Raw genomic sequence first — 27,992 nt, forward strand, 5'->3', positions numbered from 1 at the left:
CATGCAGGAGTCCTGCATGTTGGCATATTAAATTTCGCTATTCACCGCATGTCCTCCCTCTTCACACCACTGACCTCCCTTATCACTGCTTCAATGGAGGACCTCGGTCCCACACCAGAGATGATCCCCAGCAACCACTGAGTACCCTCATCCCCCTACTACAAGGGGCTGAATTGCCTACTCCTATTCCTATGTTAAATTACAAGAATATGCTAAAGTGACAGGCTTAGCTGCCTAAGTGCCAGCATTCTTCTTCGCAACATTTGTAGTTTTTGGTTGGTCGCTCCCTGCCTCAGTAGGGAGTTAACGAATACTTATCATTGTACACTATCAACCTACTTGGCAGCAAGGGTCAGGAGGAAGTTGCCAGACAAATTGCAGTCCAAAGAATTCTCAACAGCAGAACAGGAAAAGGAAATCTGTGCCTCACACCAGCTGCAAAGGCTGAAGCTTTTAATAGGTCCCAGTTATTGTGGTTTGATAAGTTACTGAAATCTGACCACCAAACTATTAAAATCCTGTACACATTGATGGTGCCCCATCATCCCCACATTATGGCCATATATATGGACCCCAGGGTCCATGCCAAGTCCATGGCAACAGAGGATTAGCATTGGGGACAGAGCTATGAACCTGGGAATCCCTAATTGAAAAACATACATTTTGATAGACAGATGAATAGGCAGGGGATAGAGGAATACACACTATGTGAGTAAAAGTTTTTTTTAGTTTAGAAAGGTGTCGTGTATCGGCGTGAAGAACATACATTTAAGAAGTTAAAAATCATACAACATTAGGTTATAGTCCAACAGGTTTAATTGGAAGCACACTAGCTTTCAGAGCGACGCTCCTTCATCAGGTGGTTGTGGAGGGCTCGATTATAACGCAGAATTTATAGCAAAAATTTGCAGTGTGATGTAACTGAAATTATACATTGAAAAATTGATTGTCTGTTAAGCCTTTCGTGACGGACACCTGGAAGTACTCAAGGATGCCCTCACAAGAACGGGGTACGATGCTCAACTCATCGACCGCCAGTTCCAACGTGCCACAGCAAGAAACCGTAATGACCTCCTCAGGAGACAGATATGTGCTGCAACTGACAAGGTACCCTTCGTTGTTCAGTACTTCCCAGGTGCTGAAAAATTATGCCATGTTCTTCATGACCTGCAACACATTATCAATGAGGATGAGCACCTCACCAAGACCTTCCCCACACCTCCACTACTTGCCTTTAAACAATCGCCAAACCTCAAACAGATCATTGTTCATAGCAAACTGCCCGGCTCTCAGGACAACTCCATACAACCCTGTCACGGTGGACGCTGCAAGACGTGTCAGATTGTGGACATAGATACCACTATTATGCGTGGGGACACCTCCCACCTTGCACATGGCAGGTACTCATGTGACTCAGCCAACGTTGTCTATCTTATACACTGCAGGCAAGGATGCCCGGAGGCATGGTACATTGGGGAAACCGAGCAAAGGCTACGACAACGGATGAATGGGCACCACACAACAATCAACAAAAAGGAGGGTTCCCTCCCAGTTGGGGAACACTTCAGTGGTCCAGGACATTCAGCCTTGGACCTTTGGGTGACCATCCTCCAAGGTGGACTTCGGGACAGGCAGCAGGGGAAAGTGGCCGAGCAGAGGCTGATAGCTAAGTTCGGTACCCATAGGGAGGGCCTCAACCGGGACCTTGGGTTCATGTCACATTACAGGTGATCACCATTGCACTACACACACACACAGATATTCCTACACACACACACACGGACACAGATACACACAGACGCGCACACAGACACCCACACACACCCTTATAGACACACACACACTCCCACACACATGCACCCCCTCACAGACTTAAGACACTCTGCACTCACTACACACACACACTTTCTCACACTCACAACCCCCACCCCAGACACACACATAGACAGACAAAGACCCATATGCACACATATATTTTGTGTGGTGAATTTGTACTTGCAGAATTACATTACACTTTGCTCAAAAACTGCATACATTCATGTAGAACTCTGAGCTCAAAAACAGCATGAATTTATGTAAAACTCTGTTATCTTACTTTTTAGATTAGAATCAATCTAAACATCAGATCATAGACAGAGAACACAGGAGGGCTAACACCTTCAACATATTGTCAAGCTATCACCATTGTTAACAGCTAACCCGAGAATGCAACTTTAATAATAGGGTTTTGTGATTTACACATGAAAGAAGTGAAACTATCACTGTATTCTAACAGATGAAAGGCTTAACAGATTTTTCAATGTATAATATCAGTTACATCACACTGCAAATTTTTGCTATAAATTCTGTGTAACGATTGAGCCCTCCACAATCACCGGATGAAGGAGCGTCGCTCCGAAAGCTAGTGTGCTTCCAATTAAACCTGTTGAACTATAACCTGGTGTTGTGTGATTTTTAACTTTGTACACCCCAGTCCAACACCGGCATCTCCAAATCATACATTTAAGAGGTATTTTGATAGACAGATAAATAGGCAGGGGATAGAGGAATACAGACCATGTGGAAGTATAAGTGTTTTTTTAGTTTATACAGGTGTCGTGTATCGGCATGAGTTTGGGGTGCTGATGGTCTCGTTCCTGTGCTGTACAGTTCGTTGTAGCTTGCCCAGAAATGATGCAGGATATTTGCACATTAAGTCCCATTGCCACCTATTGAAATATCTTCAGAAAATTCTGACTCTATTCTGTTATAGACATTTATTGTGCAATGCTTAAAGTTCAATAGAAGGTTTGGAGTAGTTTGTGCAGACTAAATACTAAAACTTACAACAGACTCATCAACCTTGAAAAGGATGGAGATCATGATTTGCCAGTGGGCCAGACATTACAGATGATGTAAGACACAAAATGTGGAAGAAAGAGTTGTGAAAATCAGGGAACTATCTGGATCATACTTGTTAAACTAAGAAGCAAGTATTGTGATAATGTATTTCAATTGAGAAATTATGGTAAAGGGCCATGCCCCATGGTGCAGGTCCATCTACTTCACCTTAGACATCATCCTTTGCCTGCTCCACAATGACATGGAAGTCATGGTAATGACAAATAACTTCACCACTGACCTATTCCCCGTTTGGACCAGTGTCATCGCCCCAACTCTGTTCTTGCTCTGCCTCACTGCGTCTCACAGCCGACAAGCTCCCCGCTGGAGTGGAGCTAACGTACAGAACCAGTGGGAAATCATTCAACCTCTGTCGCCTTCAAGCCAAAAACAAACTCATCCCAACTAGTGTCATGGAGCTGCACTACGCAGATGATGCTTATGTATAGGCAATCTCTGAGGACATACTGTATACCATCACCAGCACCTTTACGAACGCATAAGAGAACATGGGTCTTACCTGGAACATCTTCATCAACTGGGTCTAGAATTGTGGAGCAAATCCCCGATCATCAAGGTCCCTGGGAGGCCTTACAGAACGTTGATGACTTGCAATACTTCGGATGTGTCCTGTCGGCTGCCTGAGGAAAAGAATGTTTGAGGACAATGACATCAGATCTGACACCAAGATCATGGCATACAGAGCTGTGGTAGTTCCTGCCCTCCTATATGATTCTGAGAAGTGGAATGCCTACAGCAGACACCTCAAAGTACTGGAGCAGTACTGCCAATGCTGCCTGCACAAGATCCTATGAATCTGCTAGGAGGAAAGACACACCAGCACCAGTGTCCTCGATCAGGCCAACATCCCCCGCTTCAAGACACTGACCACTCTTGATTAGCTATGATGAGCTGGGCATGTTGTCCCCATGATGTGTACAGGACATTGATTAGTCCACATTTGGAATATTGCGTGCAATTCCTATTAGAAGGATGTTGTGAAATTTGAAAGGGTTCAGAAAATATTTATAAGGATGTTGTCAGAGTTGGAGGATTTGAACTATAGGGAGAGGTTGAATAGGCTGGGGCTGTTTTCCCTGGAGGGTCGGAGGCTGAGGGGTGACCTTATAGAGGTTTATAAAATGATGAGGGGCATGGATAGGATAAATAGACAAAGTCTTTTCCCTGGGGTGGGGTAGCCCAGAACTAGAGGGCATAGGTTTAGGGTGAGAGGGGAAAGATATAAAAGAGACCTAAGGGGCAACGTTTTCACTCAGAGGGTGGTACGTGAAAAGATTAAAAAGGGTAGTGCGTGTATGGAATGAGCTGCCAGACGAAGAGTTGGAGGCTGGAACAGCATTTAAAGGGCAGCTTATCGAGTTTATGAATAGGAAGTGTTTAGAGGGATATGGGCCAAATGCCGGCAAATGGGACTAGATTAGGTTAGGATATCTGGTTGGCATGGACGAGTTGGATCAAAGGGCCTGTTTCCGTGTTGTATTTCTCTATGGTTCTATGACTGACTTGAGACTTCCTAAACAGGTGCTCTACTCCAAGTTCCGAAATGGCAGGCAAGCCCCAGGTGGACAGAGGGAGCTCAGTGATACCTTCAAGGCCTCACTGGCGAAGTACGGCATTCCCACAGACACCTGGGAATCACTGGCCCAACACCGTCCAAAGTGAAGGAGGAGTATCCAGGAAGGTGTTGGATAACTCAAGACTGGCCATAGGGTAAAAGTGGAAACCAGGCAAAAACAATATAAGGAGCACGCTGCCACACCAACACCCCACCCATCCCTTCCCATGACCCAAGTATAACAGAGCCTATGGTAGTCTTTTTGGTCAGTACAGCCACCTATGGACTAACCCTGACAATGGAAGGGATTCATCATCTGCGAGGGACCACTAATGATGAGGTCTTAGACAGGCTCTGCCTGCTCTACCACCACAGGAAAAGCAAAGTACTTGGCTTCTCACGCTAGTTTATATTCTGAACATAGTACTTACAAGGGGAAAGTGAGGACTGCAGATGCTGGAGATCAGAGTTGGGAGTGTGGTGCTGGAAAAGCACAGCAGATCAGGCAGCATCCAAGGAGTAAGAGAATCGATGTTTCAGGCAGAAGCCCTTCATTCCTGATGAAGGGCTTTTGTCCAAAACATCAATTCTCCTGCTCATAGTATGTACAGCTGGTTACAGTGACAGCCCACCTGTACATCACGTTCATTTGGTCATTTAATCCACTTTGGTCCAAGGCAGATTTTAAATGCAGTACTTACAAGACAATTCCCCAAATCTTACACAATATCAATCATTGACTTTTAAAGTGTTCTTCTTTGCACCTTCCTGACCTCCAACCTCAGTGAGCTCAGCTCATACACAACACTCTGTACATTTCCCCAAGGCCAGATCAAGTCATACTTACTCTGACCATAGAAATATAATAAATAGCCTTGGGGTAGGCCATTCAGACCATCAGGCCTTTTCCACCACCAATGACTTATCGGAATGGGTCCTTAAAGTCCAATTTCTTTTCTGCAAACCCGTTCCACCTCTTTGACTTTGCTTGTATCTGTTGTGGAGAAAATATAGAAAACCATCAGGAGATGCAGAGAGTTCTTCAAGAAGTAGGTCTTTTATTTGCAAACAAAAAGCTATGACACTGAGAAAGCAAATTCTCGAATGCCCACGAACCTCAAGGTCCGTGGATTTTTATCTTATCATGTTTCTGTAAGCTTATCAGCATGTCCAACTATATTAATCAAAGTACCTCACTATAGCTACACAATAAACCAGTGATGTTAGTTCCCATTATCTCTTTAGTTGTACATTCTACTTAATGTTATTCTAATGTCACGGTTAGATATTTATTGCTAACTCAGTTACAGTGATCTTTCCATGCCAGACTAACCTGTCATGATAGATATTTAGCTATTCCATCTATTACAATGGTATCCTGTCTCAAGCTGACTCTACTAACTATTAATTAGATATTTTAATGTCATGTCCCAAGTATTTGTTGTCCCAGTTTTGTCATAATAACACTTAACAGAGAAACTTGCTTTATTACTTGTGTTATCTCATCATGCCATAGTGGCCTTTTAGCCTTAACCTTACTCTGCTAATTGGTGTAAGAATGTTCCACAATTCTTAATCCATCTTGCCTTTCACAGATCACAAGTTGTCAGTGGTCTTCATGCTTTAACCCTTCCCATGCTTTCATGCTCTTTTTTTTCCATACATCCTCTTTCCAAAATATCTCCAAATTAAAATTCTCATCTCCCATGTTTAAATCCTTTTCCCTCATGCAAAGTGACTTTTAAACGTAATGCCCAAGTACATTGCACACAACTGCACACCCTGAATCTCTCTCCAGTCACAGAGAATAGCCTAGGTTCAAGTCTGGTACGGTGGCTCAGTGGTTAGCACTGTTGCCTCACAGCACCAGAGACCTAGCTTCCATTACTCCCTCAGGTAACTGTCTGGAGTTTGCACGTTTGTCCCTCTGGGTGCACTGGTTTCCTCCCACAGTCCAAAGGTGTGCAGGTTGGGTGGATTGGCAATGCTAAATTGCCCATAGTGTTCAGGGATGGGTAGGCTAGGTGGATTAGCCATGGGAAATGCTGGGTTGAAGGGTGGGTCAGGAGGGGATGCTCTTTTGGACAGTCTGTGTGGATTCGATGGGCTGAATGGCCTGCTTCCCCACTGTGTAGAGATTCCATGAAGTCCAATATACTCCAGAGGTATATAATAACATCCCCGAATAGGACTGAAAATATCCAGAACTATCTACAGTACCACATTGGTCTCCGACTGTGTTTTCTCCTTTTCCCCCCATTACTTTTGATATCTGCACTATTCTTTTTGGGGGTGCTTACACACTTTGCAAGTCGCCTCCTGCCCTTTGTGATCCTCTTTCTCTGACACCAGAAGGTACAACATAATCATTCAAATGAGTAACATTATTTAGGACCAAAGCTAAACACAGATAGGCTTGTACATGCAACACAAGTGGTTTAACGTGTGAAACAAAATCCTTTTCCATCATCCACAGTGACTTTTAAACATAATGCCGAAGTGCACTGCACACAACTGCACATGCTGAATCTCTCTCCAATCACAGAAAAGGGGAGGGCCGGCTTGAAAGGAAAAGGCTAAAGTCAGCTTTTCTAAGAGATATTGGTGCAAGCTTCATTGAATATTTGCAATTTTTTTTGTTCCCTTGATAGAGTTTGCACTCTCGTCCTAAGCATTTGCTGAATAAACAGTCTGCGGCTGGGGTAGTTTAACCACTGGTGGGTGGGTTCCTGTTTGAAGGCCCGCTATGGAGATCCTCGGTACTCGTCTCATTTCCCCCTGTCTGCTTCGTGCCGCCTCCACCGGCGCTTTCCAACTCAAGGAGCCGCTGAATTACCGGCACGGAGGCCGGGTGCAGCCGGCTGGAGGGGATGGGGACAGCAGGGTTGAGAAGGTGCACGAACCCGCCACAGGTAAAGAGAACCTGCAGATTCGCAGCACGTTCACTGTGAAGTTCCACTGACCCTGACAATTGGAAATGAAACAGTTTTTGTTTTGTGAAGAGTTTAGAGAGTGCACGCCAGACTGAACTTTGCTCGACTTTGAAACTGATGCTATAGTTGCAGTAGTTTGTGAATATAACAGTTCTTGGTGCAATTAACTTCCAAACCCTAATGTCAATAAATACTTTGCCATGGGGCACATGCACTGCTTGTTTGAAGTCGCTGCGTTTGCATTAGTCAACATTTATAACCTCAGGCAAGTTTGCATGAGTTTAAGATTTTTGGTTAAAATCTTGTGCCTGTCGCAAGATATCATTGTAGGCAAAAGTGAGGACTGCAGATGTTGGAAACTAGAGTTTAGATCAGAGTGGTGCTGGAAAAGCACAGCAGGTCAGGCAGCATCCGAGAAGCAGGTATATCTTTCTTCTGGCTTTCATGCTACAGTAGGTCGGATTGCGGCTGTAACTTTGTTTAAAAATTCCAAAGAACCTTTTGAATTCTCAGCTTTATTAACTTTTGTCTACCTGATGGTTGTGGTCAAGTTAGTTTCTGAATGTTTATTCAGTCTATCAGTAAGACTGCCCTATTTTCAGCTTTGTAACTTTTTGTCTGCCTCAAAACATCAGCTGAAATCCTCATTTATTCTCTTGATACTCTGGACTTGATTATTTGAGAATGGTCTCTCATTTGTATCCTCTGTAAGCTTCAGTTCCTTCAAGATGTTGACTCTCTTCAATGCTGTTCCACCAACACTTCTAAAGTTTTCTGACCTAAAGATTAGTACAACATCATGATTTTAAAATTTCCACCCTTATTTTCAAAACAGTCCATGACCTCCACTCTCTTTATCTTGGTGATTGAGTTCATCATATGTGTCCTGAGATAATTACACTCATCTGTTTCTGGCCTCTTGCACAACACTATGTTAATTGTTTTATCATCCTGTTGTCTAGGCCCAGGTTCAGTTATTTTAAAACGAGTCATTTTAAAACTTTAATTAAGAAATGCAATGCCTTAAGAGCTGCAAAATTGTTATGTAAACACTAATAATGTAGTCGAACAAGATATTTTTATACTTTTAAAGGCTTTTTAGCAAATTCACAAGTACAGTTTGATGCAAGTTTTAAAAAAAATGAAAACACGTAATTACCATGAAAATGGATTTGTTTGGTAAAGTGGGGAGTCACATTAGTCTTTAATGATTAGCAGGTTGGAGGGCTTTAGCCCTAGGCTCTTGAATTCTTTCTTTACACTTCCATTTGCGATACTATTGTACTTAAAACCTACTAAGCGTTTGACCATCTGACCTATTATCTCCTCTGTGGCTCATACTTGGCTGTATAATGCTCTTGTGCAAGTTGATTTAATTATAGATATAAGCTAATGTTGCAGTGTGTTCTGTGTATATAGTTTGAGCATGTGTGTATGTAGCTGTGGATTCTACTGCCCACAGACCAGGACAGTGATACTGACATAACCCAGATACATTTGACTTGCTCTGGTGACAGGTACTGCTTTTACCAGCATCTAAAATATAACTATGATATTCAATAAGTCATCCTGATGTTTGGTATTGAGTTTCTGAGCAGACCTAGCTCCTACAAGATTTGGTGCAGGAGCAGTCGGTTCCATGTTTTTTTGTGGTGAAAAACCTGTTGCCCGAAGAGTTTAAACTCGGTCAAGACTGAGAGCACTGCCATTTCATTAGTGGTAGAACAGATAAGCCTCCAGTGTAACTTAGAGTCAGAGAGATGTACAGCATGGAAACAGACCCTTCGGTCCAACTTGTCCATGCTGACCAGATACCCTAAATTAACCTAGTCACATTTGCCAGCACCTGGCCCTTATCCCTCTAAAGCCTTTCTATTCATCCAGATGCTTTTTAAATATTGTAATTGTACCAACCTTCACTATTTCCCCTGTCAGCCACAACAGCTCATCTGTGGAGAAAAGATCACGGGGCGGGTGTCAGAGGACTGGAGGATAGCTAATGTGGTTCCACTTAACATGAATGGTGATATAGACTCACTGGTCAATAGACTAAGGAACTAACGTCAGTGGTAGGGAAACAATTGGAGAAAACAGTGTAGGAGAAAATTTATCTCCATATAGAGAGGCAAAGTTGGATTAAGAATAGTCAGCATGGCTTTGTCGGAGGGAGGTCATGCGTAACAAATCTGGTGGAATTTTTCCATGAGATGGCCAAGTGTTTGGATGAGGAAGGTCATGCGTAACAAATCTGGTGGAATTTTTCCATGAGATGGCCAAGTGTTTGGATGAGGAAAGGTCAGTTGGTATAGTTTGTATGGGTCTAAGTAAGGCCTTTGACAAGGTCCCACGTGTGAAATTGATAAAGAAGGTAAAAACTCATGGGATCTGGGGTCCAGGGTAATTGGCAAGATAGATCAAAAATTGGCTTAGTGACGAAGCAAGGTTGTGGTTAAAGCTATTTGTGTGACTGGATCCAATGTGTAGTGGTGTACCACAGGGATCAGTGCTGGAACCCTGATTGTAATATTCACAAATGATGGAGATGAGAATGTTGGGGGATAAATAAGTTTGCAGGTGACACAAAGATTTACTGAGTGGTTGACAGTGAGCAGGAAGGTTTAAGGAGGATATCAATTGATTGATCAGATGGGCTGATCAGAAGCAGGTGGAATTTAGCCCTGAAAAATGTGAGTGTGCACTTTAGAAGAAGGAACAAGACAATGGAATATTCAATAAATGGCAAGACAATAGGATTCTGGGTAATCCAAGATAGAGGATGCAAAAAAATTGTGGCTATAAGAGTTGCTCTTTTTTTCTTTTGAGGTATTTTAGGTGTTGGAGGTGACTTCCTCAAATTCCAGGAGCAGCAATTACTGTTTTATATGCTGTTGCATTGTTTTGGAACTTTGGGGGAGAAAAGATCAAAGCAATGACACTTTTAAAAGGAAGAAGACAGAAAAAGGCAACAACCACATGGTGAGTGAGGGGGAGAGAGAGAGAAAGAAACCTACATTGCTGTCTGACACAGCAGTGAATCTACAGTTACTGTCTTTGCTGTTTTGAGTTGATGTATTTCTGGACATTGGAGTGAGTCTAGAAAAAAATTAACAAACAACGAAATTCACAGCTGACCTTGGAGGAACCTGTGTGGGAGAGCTCACAGCACAGGAATGGATAAGTGCATAGTTTTTAAGTGTAATCTTGCTGTAAGTCTACAGTAGTTAGTAGAGTGGGTTCTCTCTTGATTATATGTTGTATTGAGATCTGTCTCTTCATTAAATTTAAAAAATATAAACCATAAGTACTAAGTAAGTCTGGAGCACTTTTTTTAGAATAATACGTTGGAACTATTTTCTGGGTCTGTAGACTGTGAAGGAACAAAGATGGCCTTTAGTAGAGTGATGTGCCTTTCCTGTCGGATGTGGGAGTTTAGGGAGAGTTTCCATTTTACTGATGATTATGTCTACAGTAAGTGTGTTTGGTTGTGAATCCTATCCTGTTACCTGGATCAGTTGGAGTAGCAGTTAGAGGCAATAAGGACTTTACTGGACCTAGTGTGTGTGATGGATGGCAGTTGTGGGAAGGGAGATTAATAAAAGATCCAGTCAGGTAGATGGGTTACTTCCAGGAAGAGTAGGAGAGGGAGGCAGGTAGTGCAAGAATCTCCTGTGGCTATTCCCATCTCAAACAAATATGCTGTTTTGAAAAGTTTTGGGGGGTGATGGATTCTCAGGAGAACGTAGCACAAACAGCCAAGTTTCTTGTAACGAAAATGGCTCTAATGTAATGAGGGGTATGTTGAGTTCCAAGCGATAGATTATGAATGAGGACTCTGTAGTCAAAGGCACAGACAGACATTCCTGTGGCCAGCAGTGAAAAATCAGAATGGTGTGTTGCTTCCCTGGTGCCAAGATCAAGGATATCCCTGAGAAGGTGCAGAATGTTCTCAAAGGGGAGTGGGAGCAGCAGGAGGCCATTGTACACATTGGAACTAATGACATAGGAAGGGAAATTGTTGAAATTCTGAAGGGAGAATATAGAAAGTTAGGCAGGAATTTAAAAAGCAGGTCATAGAGAGTAGTAATATCTGGATTACTCCCGGTGGTATGAGCTAGCGAGGGTAGCAATAGGAGAATGGAGCAGATGAGTCCGTCACTGAGGAGCTTGTGCAGGGGAGAAGAGTTCACGTTTTTTTTGGATCATTGGAATCTCTTCGGGTGTAGAAGTGACCTGTACAAGAAGGATGGATTGTACCTGAGTTGGAAGGGGACTAATATACTGGCAGGAATTTACGAGAGCTGCTTGTGAGGATTAAAAACTAGTAAGGGGGATTGGGACCCAGGGAAATAGTGAAGAAAGAGATCAATCTGAGACTGGTACAGTTGAGAAAAGGAGCGAGTCCAACAGGAATATCAAACATGATTGAGTTATTTGAAGAATTAACGAAGAGGATTGATGAGGGCAGAGCGGTAGATGTGATCTATATGGACTTCAGTAAGGTGTTTGACAAGGCTCCCCATGGGAGACTGGTTAGCAAGGTTAGATCACATGGAATACAGGGAGAACTAGCCATTTGGATACAGAACTGGCTCAAAGGTAGAAGACAGAGGGTGGTGGTGGAGGGTTGTTTTTCAGACTGGAGGCCTGTGACCAGTGGAGTGCCACAAGAATCGGTGCTGGGTCCACTACTTTTCATCATTTAAATAAATGATTTGGACAGGTATAGTTAGTAAGTTTGCAGATGACACCAAAACTTGAGGTGCAGTGGACAGTAAAAAAGGTTACCTTCGATTACAATGGGATCTTGATCAGATGGGCCAAAGGGCTGAGAAATGGCAGATGGAGTTTAATTCGGATAAATGCGAGCTGTTGCATTTTGGGAAAACAAATCTTAGTAGGATTTAATGGTAAGGTCCTGGGGAGTGTTGCTGAATAAAGAGACCTTGGAGTGCAGGTTCATAGCTCCTTGAAAGTGGAGTCGCAGGTAGATAGGATAGTGAAGAAGGTGTTTGGTATGCTTTCCTTTATCGGCCAGAGTATTGAGTACAGGAGTTGGGAGGTCATGTTGCAGCTGTACAGGACATCAGTTAGGCCACTATTGGAATTTGCAAGGTTTGTGAAGGTTTGTAGCTCAGGTTGAGGTTTAGGGTGTAGGTTTGCTCACTGAGCTGTAGGTTTGATATCCAGACGTTTCATTACCTGGCTAGGTAACATCATCAGTGGCGACCTGCAAGTGAAGCGAAGCTGTTGTCTCCTGCTTTCTATTTATATCTTTCTCCTGGTAGCCCCTCACACGAATGAAAAACACCACCATTACGACTGGGACATCACATCTATCCTGGGACAGGCTAAGCAAAGACATGCCAGAGAATTCCTAGAGGCCTGGCGCTCCAACCACAATGCCATAAACAAACACATAGATCTAGATGCCATCTATCAACCCCTCAAAAAACGAACAGGAAATTATATCACCACAAATCCCAGGAACCCCATCCAGCAGAAAGATATAAATAGAAAGCAGGAGACAACTTCTTTGCTTCACTTGGAGGTCGCCACTGATGTTACCGAGCCAGGTAATGAAACGTCTAGATATCAAACCCACAGCTCAGCAAGCAAACCTACACCCTAAACTATTGCGTGCAATTCTGGTCTCCTTCCTATCGGAAAGATGTTGTGAAACTTGAAAGGGTTCAGAAAAGATTTACAAGGATGTTGCCAGGGTTGGAGGATTTGAGGTATAGGGAGAGGCTGAACAGGCTGGGGCTGTTTTCCCTGGAGCGTTGGAGGCTGAGGGGTGACCTTATAGAGGTATACAAAATTATGAGGGGCATGGATAGGATAAATAGATAAAATTTTTTCCCTGGGGTGAGGGAGTCCAGAACTTTAGGGGTGGCACGGTGGCTCAGTGGTTAGCACTACTGCCTCACAGCACCAAGATCCCAGGTTCAATTCCATCCTTGGGCGACTGTCTGTGTAGAGTTTGCACATTCCCTCCATGTCTGTGTGGGTTTCCTCTGGGTGCTTCAGCTTCCTCCCACCGTCCAAAGATGTGCAGGTCAGGTGAATTGGCCATGCTAAATTGCCCATAGTGTTAATTAGATTACATTACAGTGTGGAAACAGGCCCTTCGGCCCAACAAGTCCACACCGACCCACCGAAGCGCAACCCACACATACCCCTACATTTACCCCTTACCTAACACTACGGGCAATTTAGCATGGTCAATTCACCTGATCTGCACATCTTTGGACTTGGGAGGAAACCGGAGCACCCCGAGGAAACCCACGCAGACACGGGGAGAACGTGCAAACTCCACACAGTCAGTCGCCTGAGGCAGGAATTGAACCCAGGTCTCTGGCGCTGTGAGGCAACAGTGCTAACCACTGTGCCACCGTGCTGCCCAAAGGGAAATGGGTCTGGGTAGGTTACTCTTCGGAGGGTCAATGTGGACTTGTTGGGCCGAAGGGCCTGTTTCCACACTGTAGGGAATCTAATCTAATCTAGAGGGGAAAGATATAAAAGAGACTTGACGGGCAACTTTTTCACGCAGAGGGTTGTACATGTATGGAATGAGCTGCCAGAGGAAGTGGTGGAGGCTAGTACAATTGCAACATTTAAGAGGCATTTGGATGGGCATATGAATAGGAAGGGCTTAGAAGGATATGGGCTGGGTGCTGGCAGGTGGGGCTAGATTGGGTTGGGATATCTGGTCGACATGGATGGGTTGGGCCAAAGGGTCTGTGTCTGTGCTGTACATCTCTATGACTCTGAATCTATAAACAGTCAGGGCAGACAGGAACAAAGCAGAGAAGAACATGGGACGAATAAGTTAAACTGCAGTTATTTCAATTCAAAAGGCCCAACAGAGAAGGCAGATAAACTCAGGGCATGGTAAGTAACATGGGACTGGCATATCATAGCAATTACAGAGACATGGCTCAGGAATGGACAGGACTGGCAGCATTTGTTCCCCGATACAAATCCTATAGGAAGGATAGAAAGGGGAACAAGTGAGAAGGGGGAGTGGCATTTTTGCAAAGGGTTAGCATTGCTGCTGTACTTAGGGATGATATTCCTGGGAATACATCCAGGGAAGTTATTTGGGTGGAACTGAGAAATAAGAAAGGGATGATCAACTTATTGGGATTGTATCATAGGTCCCTTTTTAGTCAGCAGGAAATTGAGAAACAAAGTTGTAAGGAGATTTCAGTTATCTGTAAGAACAACAGGGTGGTTATGGCAGGGGAATTTGACTTTCCAACATAGACTGGGACTGCTATAGTGTTGAGGGTTTAGATGGAGAGGAGTTTATCAAGCGTGTACAAGAAAATGTTCTGATTCAGTTTGTGGATGTACCTACCAGAGAAGATGCAAAACTTGCCCTGCCTTATTTCCCAAGAGTAGGTCAAGTGACTGAGGTGTCAGTGGAGGAGCACTTTGGGGCCAATGACTACAATTCTATTAGTTTTAAAATAGTGATGGAAAAGGATAAACCGGATCTAAAAGTTGAAGTTCTAAATTGGAGGAAGGCCAATTTTGATGGTATTAGGCAAGAACTTTCAAAAGCTGTTTGGGGGCAGATGTTCGCAGGCAAAGGGACAGCTGGAAAATGGGAAGCCTTCAGAAATGAGATAACGAGAGCGAGTGCAGAGACAATATATTCCTGTTAGGGTGAAAGAGAAGGCTGGTAGGTCTAAGGAATGCTGGATGACTAAAGAAGTTAATTCAAAGCCATGTTGACTATCCCTCATCAGTTCTTGCCGTTCCAAATACATGTCAGGTATAGACAGAATAGATCAAGTAAGTCCTTAGAGTATAAAGGAGTATACTTGAGAGAAATAAGGAGGGCAGAAAGGAGACATGAGTTAGCTTTGGCAAATCAGGTTAAGGAGAATCCAAATGAATGTTATAAATACATTAAGGACAAAAGGATAACTACAGAGAGAATAGTGCCCCTCAAAGATTAACAAAGCAACAAGAGATGGGGGAGATACTAAATGAATATTTTGCATCAGTGTTTGCTATGGAGAAGGACATGGAAGATACAGAGTGTGAGGAGATAAATGGTGACATCTTGCAAACTGTCAATATTACAGAGGAGGAAGTGCTGGATGTCTTGAACACATAAAATTGAATAAATCCCCAGGACCTAATCAAGTGCATGCTGAAACTGAGGAAAGCTAGGGAAGTGATTGCTGTGTCCCTGGCTGTGATATTTGTATCCTGGATAGTCACAATTGAGGTGCCAGAAGACCAGAGCTTGACTATCATGTTGCTACTATTTAAGAAAGGTGTTAAGGAAAAGCCAGGGAACTATAGACCAGTGAGGCTGATGTTGGTAGTGGGCAAGTTGTTGGAGGGAACGCTGAGGGACAGGATGTACGTATATTTGGAAAGGCAAGGACTGATTAGGGACAGTCAACATGGCTTTGTGCGTGAGAAATCATATCTCACAAACTTGATTGAGTTAATTGAAGAAATAACGAAGAGGATTGATGAGGGCAGAGCAGTGGATGTGATCTATATAGACTTCAGCAAGGCATTTGACAAGGTTCCCCATGGGAGACTGGTTAGCAAGGTTAGATCATATGGAATACAGGGAGAACTAGCCATTTGGATACAGAACTGGCTCAAAGGTAGAAGACAGAGGATGGTGGTGGTGGTGGACGGTTGCTTTTCAGACTGGAGGCCTGTGACCAGTGGAGTGCCACAAGGTTTGATGCTTGGTCCATTGCTTTTCGTCATTTATATAAATGACTTGGATATGAACATGGGAGGTATGGTTAGTAGGTTTGCAGATGACACCAACTTTGGAGGTGTTGTAGACAGTGAAGAAGGTTACCTTAGGGTACAACAGGCTCTTGATCAGATGGGCCAAGGGGCTGAGGAGTGGCAGGTGGAGTTTAATTTTGATAAATGCGAGGTGCTGCATTTTGGAAAGACAAATCAGGGCAGGACTTGCACGCTTAATCATCAGGTCCTGCGGAGTGTTGCTGAACAAAGAGAGTTTGGAGTGCAGGATCATAGTTCCCTTGAAAGTGGAGTCGCAGGTAGATAGGATAGTGAAGAAGACGTTTGGTATGCTTTCCTTTATTGGTCAGACCATTGAGTATAGGAGTTGGGAAGTCCTGTTGTGGCTGTACTGGACTTTGGTTAGGCCACTTTTGGAGTACTCCATACAATTCTGGTCTCCCTCCTATCGGAACGAGGTTGTGAAACTTGCAAGAGCTCAGAAAAGATTTACAAGGATGTTGCCAGGGTTGGAAGATTTGAGATATAGGGAGAAGCTGAATAGGCTGGGGCTGTTTTCTCTGCAGCTTCGGAGGCTGAGGGGTGACATTATAGAGGTTTGTAAAATCGTGAGGGGCACAGATAGGGTAAATAGACTGTCTTTTTCATGGGGTGGGGGAGTTCAGAACTGGAGGGCATAGGTTTAGGGTGAGAGGGGAAAAATTTAAAAGGGACATAAGGGACAACTTTTTCACAAATGTTGGTGCATGTGTGGAGTGAGTTGCCAGAGGAAGCGTTGGAGGCTGGGACAATTACAGAGTTTAAAAGGCATCTGGATGGATATATGAATAGTACAGTTTAGAGGGATATGGGCCAAGTGCTGGCAAGTGGGACTAGATTAGGTTAAGATATCTGGTCGGCATGGACGATTTGGACCAATGGGTATGTTTCCTTTCAGTACATATCTATGACCTGGAAACTCGAAACCAGCAGGATCTTGGGGTGCTTGTCCACAAATCCCTGAAAGTTCCTTGACTGGTCAATAGGGTAGTTAAGAAACTATGTGGGATGCTTACCTATATCAGTCATGGCATTGGTTATAAGAGCAGGGAGGTCATGTTGGGGGCAAAAGTGAGGACTGCAGATGCTGGAAACCAGAGTTTAGAGTGGTGCTGGAAAAACACAGCGGAGCAGGCAAATTCGACATTTCTAGCAAAAGCCCTTCATCAGGAATGGAGGTCATGTTGGAACTATTGTATCCGTTGCTCCCGATACGGTCTCCTCTACATTGGGGAGACTGGGCGCCTCCTAGCAGAGCGCTTGAGGGAACATCTCCGGGACACCCGCACCAATCAACCACACCGCCCTGTGGCCCAACATTTCAACTCCCCCTCCCACTCTGCTGAGGGCATGGAGGTCCTGGGCCTCCTTCACCGCCACTCCCTCACCACCAGACGCCTGGAGGAAGAATGCCTCAAATTCCGCCTTGGAACGTTTCAACCCCAGGGCATCAATGTGGACTTCAACAGTTTCCTCATTTCCCCTTCCCCCACCTCCCCCTAGTTCCAAACTTCCAGCTCAGCACTGTCCCCATGACTTGTCCAGACTTGTCCTACCTGCCTATCTCCTTTTCCATCTATCCACTCCACCCTCTCCTCCCTGACCTATCACCTTCATCCCCTCCCCCACTCACCCATTGTACTCTATGCTACTTTCTCCCCACCCCCACCCTCCACTAACTGCATGCTTCAGGCTCACTGCCTTTATCCCTGATGAAGGGTTTTTGCCCGAAATGTCGATTTCGAAGCTGCGTGCTGGCAGGTGGGACTAGATTGGGTTGGGATATCTGGTCGGGGTGGACAGGTTGGACCGAAGGGTCTGTTTCCATGCTGTACATTTCTATGATTCTATGTGGAGCCTGACTTCAGTTGTAGGCAGACGTGATGTGTAACTTTGATTGCAAGTATTTCAGCACTGTGGTACGGGGTAAGAAATCGTCAGAGTTCCGAGCATGTCAATGTTGTGGAAATGGGCACGTGCTTGGGGAGGCAACTAGAGGAGCGTAGCCCCCTGACTGGGGATGAAGATTCAGGCCCGTGGAAGACTTTTATCCAAGCAGAAACTGGTCAGTGCAGGGACAGGGCCAAAGGGTCTTCTCCGAATCTGACCTCGACGTGAGAAAGCAGATTTTCCCTTAATCTTTGGCTCAGATCGGAAGACAAATCAATGATACACTCTGATCTTTAAAATACAGTATTTTAGTGTGTTTTGTGTTGCATCTATAGGAACGGCCCATGCATGCTTATGCATGCTAAGGTTTTGGAGGTGGGGCAGTGTAGAAGGTTGGAAGGAGTGTTGGTTGAAGCTATGGGATCTTGGTTTCTAAGGAAAAAAGGAAGAAAGACTCTACTGGAATAGCAGAAGTCTAGATTAGTGTGGTGCTGGAAAAGTGCAGCAGGTCAGGCAGCATCCGAGGAATAGGAAAATCGATGTTTTGGGCAAAAGCCCTTCCTCAGGAATGAGGCTGGGAGCCTCCGGGGTGGAGAGCTAAATTGGAGAGGGGTGGTGCTGGGGAGAAGGGAGAAGAGTACAATAGGTGGATGGAGGTGGGGATGAAGGTGATGGAGCGGAGGGGAGGGTGTAGTGGATAGGTGGGAAGGAAGATTGGCAGGTGGGTCAGGTCATGAGGATGGTGCTGAGCTGGCAGGTTGGAACTGGGGTAAGGTTGGGGGGGGAGGGGAAATGAGGAAACTGGTGAAGTCCACATTGATGCCCTGGGGTTGAAGTATTCCAAGGTGGAATAGCAGAAGCCAGCAAAGGAAGCAGCCAGTAGGCAGAGTTTCCAAATGTAGCTTTATTTCATTTTGTGCTGTTGTTGGATTATTTTATTATCAAATTTGTATTTTATGGTAGTTTGAATGACTTCAGAATAATAGAATGAACATTAGTGAAGATATAATAGCAGTAATGCCTTAGAAATCATGCCTCATTCATGCGCACCTTACTGATAGATCCAATCGTAGATGGACGTGAGAGAAAGCAGTCATTACAATAGCTGGATTGAGAAAATGACAGTCAGTCACATGGGTTGGAAAGGACTGCAACAGTAAGGTGGCTGCATGTGCTACAGGGTGACCCCTGTATCTGCAGGTCCAGTTACCACAGTTTCATTTAACCGTGGTTTACCACGCTCAAAATAATATAAAAGGGAACGTTTGGCACCAGGGACTAGGAGGATGCCGGGAAGTTACATTTACCATTTAAATGAATGAGTTCACACCGATCCACGGTTTCAGCCTTCCATGGTAGGTCATAAGAGATGTACAGCACAGAAACAACAAACCCTTTGGTCCAACTCATCCATGCCAAACAGATATCCTAAATTAATTCTATTTGCCAGCACTTGGCCCATATCCCCCTCAACCCTTCCTATTCATGTAGCCATCCAAATGCCTTTTAGATGTTGCAATTGCATCCCTGGAACATAACCCCCATGGGTGTGGGAGGGGAAATCACTGTAATTGCATATGTTTTACAGGAGGACTATGTGATGTAAGTAATGGTGGGTGGCAGAGAGGTCTTGCCTTGTGTATGCTTTTTGTATGGTGCAGCATCAGTAACAGCATTTCCTACCTTCCAACAAGTGACTGCAACTCAGAAACAAAATCCTTCATTGACCACGCAGCACGTTCGGAAAATTCTGAGGACATGAAAGGCACTATGTGGATGTAGGTTATTTTTGTCTTTTAGACTGCCTATTTGTATGTTTAATTTTCTCAACTTTATCCCTTCTTCTTGTGAAGGCAGTGTTGTATGCCAGGAAGTAGATTCTACAATTTATCCATTAGTCATCTCGGGCAAGATTGAGGTCAAAAGAGTCTATAATAGCTGGCAGTAGGTGAACATAGACCTGTTTAAAACAGGTGAGGTGCACATTGGGAGTAAAATGTATTGCCATTTATAGGTTCTGCTGTCTGGACTGTCAGATCAATAACACCAGTGCACACTTTATTCATTTATCTATGTGCAATAGCATAGAATCTCAATTCAGTTGTTTGAAAACTGGACACTTTTTGCGTCATGAAGTCATACTTCATGAAAACAGAACCTTTGGTCCAACTCGTCTGTGCCGACCAGATATCCTAAACTAATCTATTCCCATTTACCAGCAGTTGATCCATATCTCTGCAAACCCTCCCTATTCGTATACCCATCCAGATGCCTTTTAAATGTTTTAATTGGACCAGCGTCCACTACTTCCTCTGGCTGCTCATTCTATACACATACCAACCTCTGTGTGAAAAAGTTGTCCCTCCGGTCTCCTTTTAAACCCTTCCCTTCTCACTGTAAACCTATGTCCTCTGGTTTTGGACTCCTTTACCCTGAGAAAAAGAGCTTGACTATTCATCATCTTCATGCCCCTCATGATTTTATAAACCTCTATATGGTCACCCCTCAGCCTCCAAATCTCCAGGGAAAATACCTTCAGCCTATTCAGCTTCTCCCTATGTGGAAAAATACTCACTTGGGCAATTTGGTTACCTTGAAGGGTTGTAGCTCCAAACCTGTTATCTTCATCACCTGTTTGTGTACTGGTCCAGACTGCAAGCTTTGGCACCACCTAAACTGGCTCCATAAGACTAAATATAGGAGCATTTGGCCCATCAAATCTGCAACGCTACTCGATCATGGCTGATACGTTTCTCAACTGCATTCACCTGCCTTCTCCCCATAAAGCTTGATCTTCTTACTTATAAACAACTTATCTGTCTCTGTCTTGAATACACTGAATGACCTGACATCTACCAGCCTTCTGCAGCAATCTGTTTCATAGATTAACAGCCCTCTGGCTGAAGAAATTCCTCCTTCTTTCACTTCTAAAGGGTTGTCCCTTCACTCTCTGACTGTACCCTTGGATCTTAGTTACTTTTACTAGTGGAAACGTTGTCTCCAGATCCACTCTATCCAGGCCTCTCAGAATTCTGTAAGTTTCAATGAGAAAACCCACCCCCATTCTTGAGAACTCCATAAAGTAAGACCCAGCATCCTCAATTGCTTATTGACTAGTCATTCATTCACAGGTTCATTCTTGTAAACCTCCTCTGGACCCTCTTGAAGGTCAAGTCCATCCTTCTATAGACACAGGGCCCAAAACTGCTCTGTGTTCCAAATGGAGTCTGCCCAGTACCTTATTCAGCCTCAGCAGTACATCTCTGCTCTTGTATTCTAGCCGTCTTGAAATGAATGGTAACATTGCATTTGCCTTCCTAACTGTCAACTGTTAGGTTCAACCTGAGCTGCCTACTCTGAGATCCGACATGATACCTCCAATCCAGCATAGCCTTGGTCCCAAAGTTACCGAGGTAACTTTGAGGTATTATATGTCTATTTCCATGTTGCGAATTGGATTCACAAGGGAAATTAATCGTTTGCCTCTTGCCTCTGGTCAGTGTTACTAAAGCCCAAAACAAGATCATAAGTAAATCCTTTTGAGAATTCAGGAAGTCTGTCCACGCAGACAGTGATTAGAGCCTGGACTGACTTTTCACTTGGTGTGGTTGAGGTATGTGGCCTGGATTTCTTTTGATTTGAAGCTAGATAAATGTGAAGGTGTCAAAGAATGGAGAAATATGAGTTACATGAAAAAGAGGTGAGAAGATACTTGTGTTAAACCTAAGAACAAATTGAAACAGCTTGTCCACTTTTTTTCCCTTCTCTTCTGGGCTAACCACTACTGTTAATAGTTATTTAATTAACCCTCTCTGAAATTAGTATAATACATGATATTCTTGTGAAAGCTGTCCAATCCGTCCAGGGACTAAAGGTGCTATTTTCAACTTATTGTTGCCCTGCTGAGCTATGAATTCCCTAGTTTGATTTCTTAAATTTTTTAAACAAAGCCAGCATTTGGGGTGGCACAGTGGCTCAGTTGTTAGCACTGCTACCTCACAGCACCAGGAATCCAGGTTCGATTCTAGCCTTGGGTGACTCTGTGCAAATCCGCACATTCTCCCTGTGTCTGCGTGGGTTTCCTCCGGGTGCTCCTGTTTCCTTCCACAATCCAAAGATGTGCAGGTTAGGTGGATTTGCCATGCCAAATTGCCCCACAGTGATCAGGGGTGTGTCGGTTAGCTGCATTAGTCAGGATAAATGTAGAGTAATGGGGTAGAGGAGTAGGTTTTGGTGGGATACTCTTTGGAGGGTCAGTGTGGACTTGTTGGGTTGAAAGGCCTGTTTGCACACTGTAGGGATCTATCTTATCCATTTGTAGCCCATCCCTAATTGTTCATTAGAAAGGAATAGTGAGCTGTTGTCTTTAGTACAGAAGTACACGGGGTGCAGATATATCTACCGGGCTTTTTCTGACAGTAAAGAAATATTGATTCTGGTTACAGGTCAGGATGATGTGTGACTTAGAGGGGATCTTGCTGAAGTTTTCTTGAAGTTTTCTGAAGTTTTCTGCTGCCCTTATCGTTCCTAGGTGGGAGAGGGCATGGGTTTGGAAGGTGCTTTTTTTTTCCCAAAAAGAACCTTGGTGAGTTACTGCAGTGCATCTTGTAGACAGTACACGCTGTTGCAAATCCATATCAGTCATGGAGGGAATGAATGTTTGAGATGGTGAATGAAGTGCTCCTTAAGCAGATTGCTTTCTTCTCTCTTCTTCGAGCTGCAAGGCGAGTGGAAGTATGCATCACTGGCTTGTGCCTTGTCGATGATGGACAGGCTTTGGGGAGTCAGGGTGTGAGTTACTTGGTGGAGTATCCTTACCTTCTGATTGCCTTTTGTAGCAAGTGTTCGTGTGGCTAGTCCAGTTGAGTTTCTAACTGACGATAACACCCCAGGGTGATAGTGGGGGATTTGATGATGGTGTAGGCATTGAATGGCATGGGGAGGTAGTTAGATTCTCTCTTGTTACAGATGGCAATTATCTGGCTGTTTTGTCAGGTGAATACTAATTGCTGTTTATTGGTCACAGACTGGATATTATCCATGTCTTGCTATACAATGATATGGATCTTCAGAATCTGAAAAGTCACAAATGGTAAGTTTTCTTTCTATTTATTTGCTCAAGGCATATGGGTGTCGATACCTGGGACATTTGTTGCCCATCTCTCGTTGCCCTTGAACATTGTGCAAGCATTGGTGAACATCCCCACTTCTTTATAATGGGGTCAGGGATGGCTTTTGATAAAGCAGTTGAAAATAGTTGCACCTCAGATATTTCCCTGAGGAATTCTGACAGCGATATCCTGTGACTGAGATGATTGGTCTCCCAACAACTGAAATCCTTTTCCTCATGGTTAGGTAGAAGTCTAACCAGTGGAAGGTTTTCCCTTGATTCTCGTTTTGCTTGGTTCTTTGATGCCACATGTGCTTAATTGATGCCTTGATGTAATGGTGGTCACGCTCCTCACCTCTTCACTTGAAACAAGACCTGGCTTCTGATACAACGAAATTATTCAAGTAAAGGTGGCCATGACAATGCTGAGTAGTTCAGAGAAACAGAATTTACTTTTCATGTCTAGTAACTGTCATTAGAATATTTTGAGTAAAGGGTTCCTTGACCTGTGACATCATCTCAGTTTTCACCCCCATATTACAGTATTTTAAATTGGCTGGAGAGTGCTTTGAGGTCATGAAGGTTGCTACTTAAATGCAAGTCTGCCTTCCACAGATGCTGCCTGATTTGCTGAGTGTTTTCATGTAATGATCACAACATCTGCAGTATATCTGTTTCGTTGCTGAGATGATTTAGTCTTGTAGACAGTGCCCTATTTGAATGAAATTAAAATAAATCACAACGCCAGGTTGTAGTCTAACAGGTTTATTTGGAAGTTCCTCCACATCATGACTACTTGAATAAGTCAAGTGTGGGCCAGGGATCAAATTTAGCGATTTTTGAAGAGCACAGTTCCAACATTGTGTGTGTGTGTGTGTGTGTGTGTGTGTGTATGTTAGAACAAATTTGTTTGTTAGAAACATTGAACTACTTCACTCATCTTTTGGAGTGTTTGATACCCGTACTTTAGCACTTAACGGTTTCCTTTTTCTTTTTTAGGGCGTGTGATATGTGACTTTGTTTGTTCAAACCAAAAGGAAGTCGATCTAGCAGTGCAGAGCGCGAAGGAAGCGTACAGATACTGGAGTAAACTGTCTGGATTGGAAAGAGGTCGCATCTTACTTGAGGCTGCAAGGCTTATAAGAGTAAGAGGGAGATATGTTTCACTGAAATAACAACATTTCTATATCTCCATTAACTTAATAAACTATTGGTAAAGGTTTTGCAGGAAGTTGTCAGATGAAATTTGACACTTGCTACGCAAGGAGCTATTTGGACAGGTGGCCAAAAGCGAGGTCAAGAACAGGGTTTTAAAGAGCGTCTTCAAGATAGAGAGCTGTAGATATGCAGAGGGGGCAAGTTGCAAAATCCAGAGTTTAGGGCCTTAATGGCTGAGACTGGGGCCATCAGTAGAAAGCTGAAGGAACTTGGGTATGTGCTAGAGTCCAGAATTGGAGCATTGAGCTATCTGAATGTTGTAAGACTGGCAGAAGTTGAATGGGAGGAGTGTAAGATTTGCAATTGGTTATTTTCTGATCTTTAAGTGGTTTGAATTGCTCCTGGACCCCTGGTTTTGAATTCTGGACTTATTTAGGGAATGTAAAGTGAAAAGGCAGTAGACAGTTGTTTCAAATCAAAGGAATCTTTACGTTTATTTAAAATACAAAAGCCTAGTACTCTGTAGCCTAGAGTTCTACGGGAAGTTCTTCAGTAAGGTGTTTGACAAGGTTCCTCATGGGAGACTGGTTAGCAAGGTTAGATCTCATGGAATACAGGGAGAACTCTCCATTTGGATACAGAACTGGCTCAAAGGTAGAAGACAGGGTCCACTACTTTGTGATTTATCTAAATGATTTGGATGGGAGCATGAGAGGTATGGTTAGTAAGTTTGCAGATGACACCAAAATTGCAAGTGTAGTGGACAGCGAAGATGGTTACCTCCGATTACAATGGGATATTAATCAGAGGGGCCAATGAGCTGAGAAGTGGCAGATGGAGTTTAATTCAGATAAATGCAACGTTATGCATTTTGAGAAAGCAAATCTTAGCAGGACTTATACACTTAATGGTAAGGTCCCGGGGAGTGCTGCTGAACAAAGAGACCTTGGAGTGCAGGTTCATAGCTCCTTGAAAGTGGAGTCACAGGTGGATAGGATAGTGAAAAATGCGTTTGGTATACTTTCCTTTATTGGTTAAAGGTTAAAGTTTTGAGTAAAGGAGTGGGAGGTCATGTTGCGGCTGTACAAGACAATAGTTAGACCACTTTTGGAACATTGCATGCAATTCTGGTCTTCTTCCTATCGAAACTTGAAAGGGTTCAGAAAAGGTTTACAAGGATGTTGCCAAGATTGGAGAATTTGAGCTATGAGGAGAGGTTGAATAGGCTGGGGCTGCTTTCCCTGGAGCGTTGGAGGCTGAGGGGTGACCTGATACAGGTTTATAAAATCATGAAGGGCATGGATAGGATAAATAGACAAGGGGGTGGGGTGTGGGAGTCCAGAACTAGAGGAGATAGGTCTCTTTCATATCTTTTCCCCTCTCGCCCTAAACCTAAGGGGCAACTCTTTCACGCAGAGGGTGGTATGTGTATGGAATGAGCTGCCAGAGGGAGTGGTGGAGGCTAGTACAATTGCAACATTTAAAAGGCATCTGGATGGGAAGAGTTTGGAGGGATATGGGGCAGTTGCTGGCAGATGGGAGTAGAATGGGTTGGGATAACTATTTGGCATGGAACTATTTGGGCCGAAGGGTCTGTTTCCATGCTGTACATCTCTAAGACTCTGTATTACCTATTTTCTTGTATTATAATTACAGTCAATCAGTCAAGGAAATTGACGCAATCAATACACAGGAGTGTATACATGATTGATGCACCGTAGTGCTTTAAATACACTAGTAACTACATGACCATATAAGAACCCTATTCTACTGACACACAGGAAACAATTAGTGTTTGATTTCAGACTCTAATCAGAATTCCTACCTTTGGGATTCCAATGTTCTATCATCACCTGCCTTCCCCCTCCCTGCTAGCCAGGTTGGAACTTAGGGGTCTCGGGCATTCATGCTTACCACTCAAACGCGGTTTTGAAGTGCACCTAGTTGCTGAGGTACTTTGCAGTCGGGTTCTCTTGAAACAGGCCTGTGTCTGGAAGCTCTTGTTTGGATAGTGCTTGGTTGGCTTCTGTCCTGCGCGCCCTCCTTTCCCCCCCCCCCCCCCCCCCCCCCACCTGTCAGATGCCCACTGTTCCAATGATGCTCCCCAGTTCAGCTTCTCTGTTCTGTCTCTCAATCTGGCTTCTCTTGGCTCTTGCTTTCAGAAGCCGGTCGCTGGGAGTGGAAGCCTGTGGGGAAGCTGTTTATGCAGAAGCTTGTTGTTGGAAAAGGCCGCACTGGGGTAGTTAAACTGACTGTGGGGCCCGTTATCTCCCCTCATCTGTAGTTTTCATTGAGCTCTTGATGTTCACATCTGAGATTGATTGGCTTTCCGATGGTTAGTGTATGTGCGAATGGGTTTTAATTGAGATTGAATTTCCAATATCTCTGTAGGCTCCATACTGTCTGCGCTGTGTAGTTTGAAGTGTTAAAGCTGTTTCAGGCTAGGGTCTGTTGGTTTTGGGCGATTGTTCTTTTAGAGAGGAAGTGTAAATTGGAATTCCAGGCTGAACAATAGTCCCAGATGGCATATTTCCATTCCCAGGCCTGCAGGTTGTGTATTTCTCACTGACTCATTCCAGCTTTCATTTTCAGTTTTAGTAGTTTTGAAAGTCCAGGAATCTGCCCAAAATCCATGGTCTTGTTGATGTGTTTTAATAATGGGGATTTACGCTCACACTTACACGAGTGATGATGTTGAGGTGCAGGTGTTGGGCTGGGGTGGATAAAATTAAAAATCACACGACATCAGGTTATTGTCCTACAGGTTTATTCGTTGGACAGTAACCTGGTGTGTGATTTTTTTTAACAGGCCGTCAAGGGTTTTGAATAGTGGGAAAATGAGTATTTTAACTTTACTGGGCCAGAATCTAACGTAGGTCAGCAAACACAGGGACAGTGGTTGAGTGGGAATTACTCTTGATTCAGAATACTGGCCAGAGAATTTTGGGTGCATTTCAAGTTCAGAGGGTGGTAGATGGGAAGGTAGGCCAGGAGAGCATTGGTTAGTCAAGTCTGAAAATATCAGAAGTGTGGATAAGCCAACTAATAAGTTTGGGAATTGATAACTATTGGAGGATTTTTTGCTTGATGGTGATCCTCATTGGTGTGTTTTAATTCTTAATAAGTATGATCTGCATTAAGTTCAATTTTTATGTAGTGTTACCAGTTAGAAATCAAGGCAACTAGTATTAGTTGTATTCCATTTAAATTATATAAAGGAGACTAATTGAAGGTCAGACGAGTATGGATATATATTCTTAAAAAGAAAAGCACAGGTTAGACTCCTGTGCAGGGAAATTGGAGTTGGGGTGAGAAATGTTTTTGTTTTTTCTTTTGGTTATTGGTTTTCACTTTGGTTCCCCTCATTTACTGCCACTTCATGAAGTGCAGACTCTGAGATAAAGTTCCACAGATATCCATTCGCTTGATACCGTCATTGTTGATTATTGTCCCTTGATTCAAGGGTGATGTCTACTCGAGGTTGCAGATTTCTGCCGTGATTCTTCATGGGACTGGTCAGACCGTTTCTCGACCTATAGGTCTATGGGCTCGTGAAGCAAAATATCCCAGGAAGTGATGAGATCCAAAGTATAGAACTTGCATCCATTTCCTTTCTTCTCTGCCACCATTCTGCCTCGTCATTCAGACATCATGA

The 27,992-nt window shown here is 43.8% G+C and overlaps 1 protein-coding gene across 1 annotated transcript in view; it reads left to right on the top strand.

The window, feature by feature from the left end:
* The first annotated feature begins 7,011 nt into the window (after positions 1-7,011).
* Positions 7,012-27,992, top strand: part of aldh9a1a.1 (aldehyde dehydrogenase 9 family, member A1a, tandem duplicate 1) — a 57,940-nt gene continuing 36,959 nt past the window's right edge. The window contains exons 1-2 of the mRNA XM_072573586.1: positions 7,012-7,368; positions 24,179-24,324. Of these exons, the coding sequence (XP_072429687.1) occupies positions 7,203-7,368; positions 24,179-24,324 (312 nt within the window). The 5' untranslated portion in view covers positions 7,012-7,202. The remainder of the gene's footprint in view (positions 7,369-24,178; positions 24,325-27,992) is intronic.

This window comes from Chiloscyllium punctatum, chromosome 7, assembly GCF_047496795.1.
Source record: "Chiloscyllium punctatum isolate Juve2018m chromosome 7, sChiPun1.3, whole genome shotgun sequence".
Taxonomy (NCBI): domain Eukaryota; kingdom Metazoa; phylum Chordata; class Chondrichthyes; order Orectolobiformes; family Hemiscylliidae; genus Chiloscyllium; species Chiloscyllium punctatum.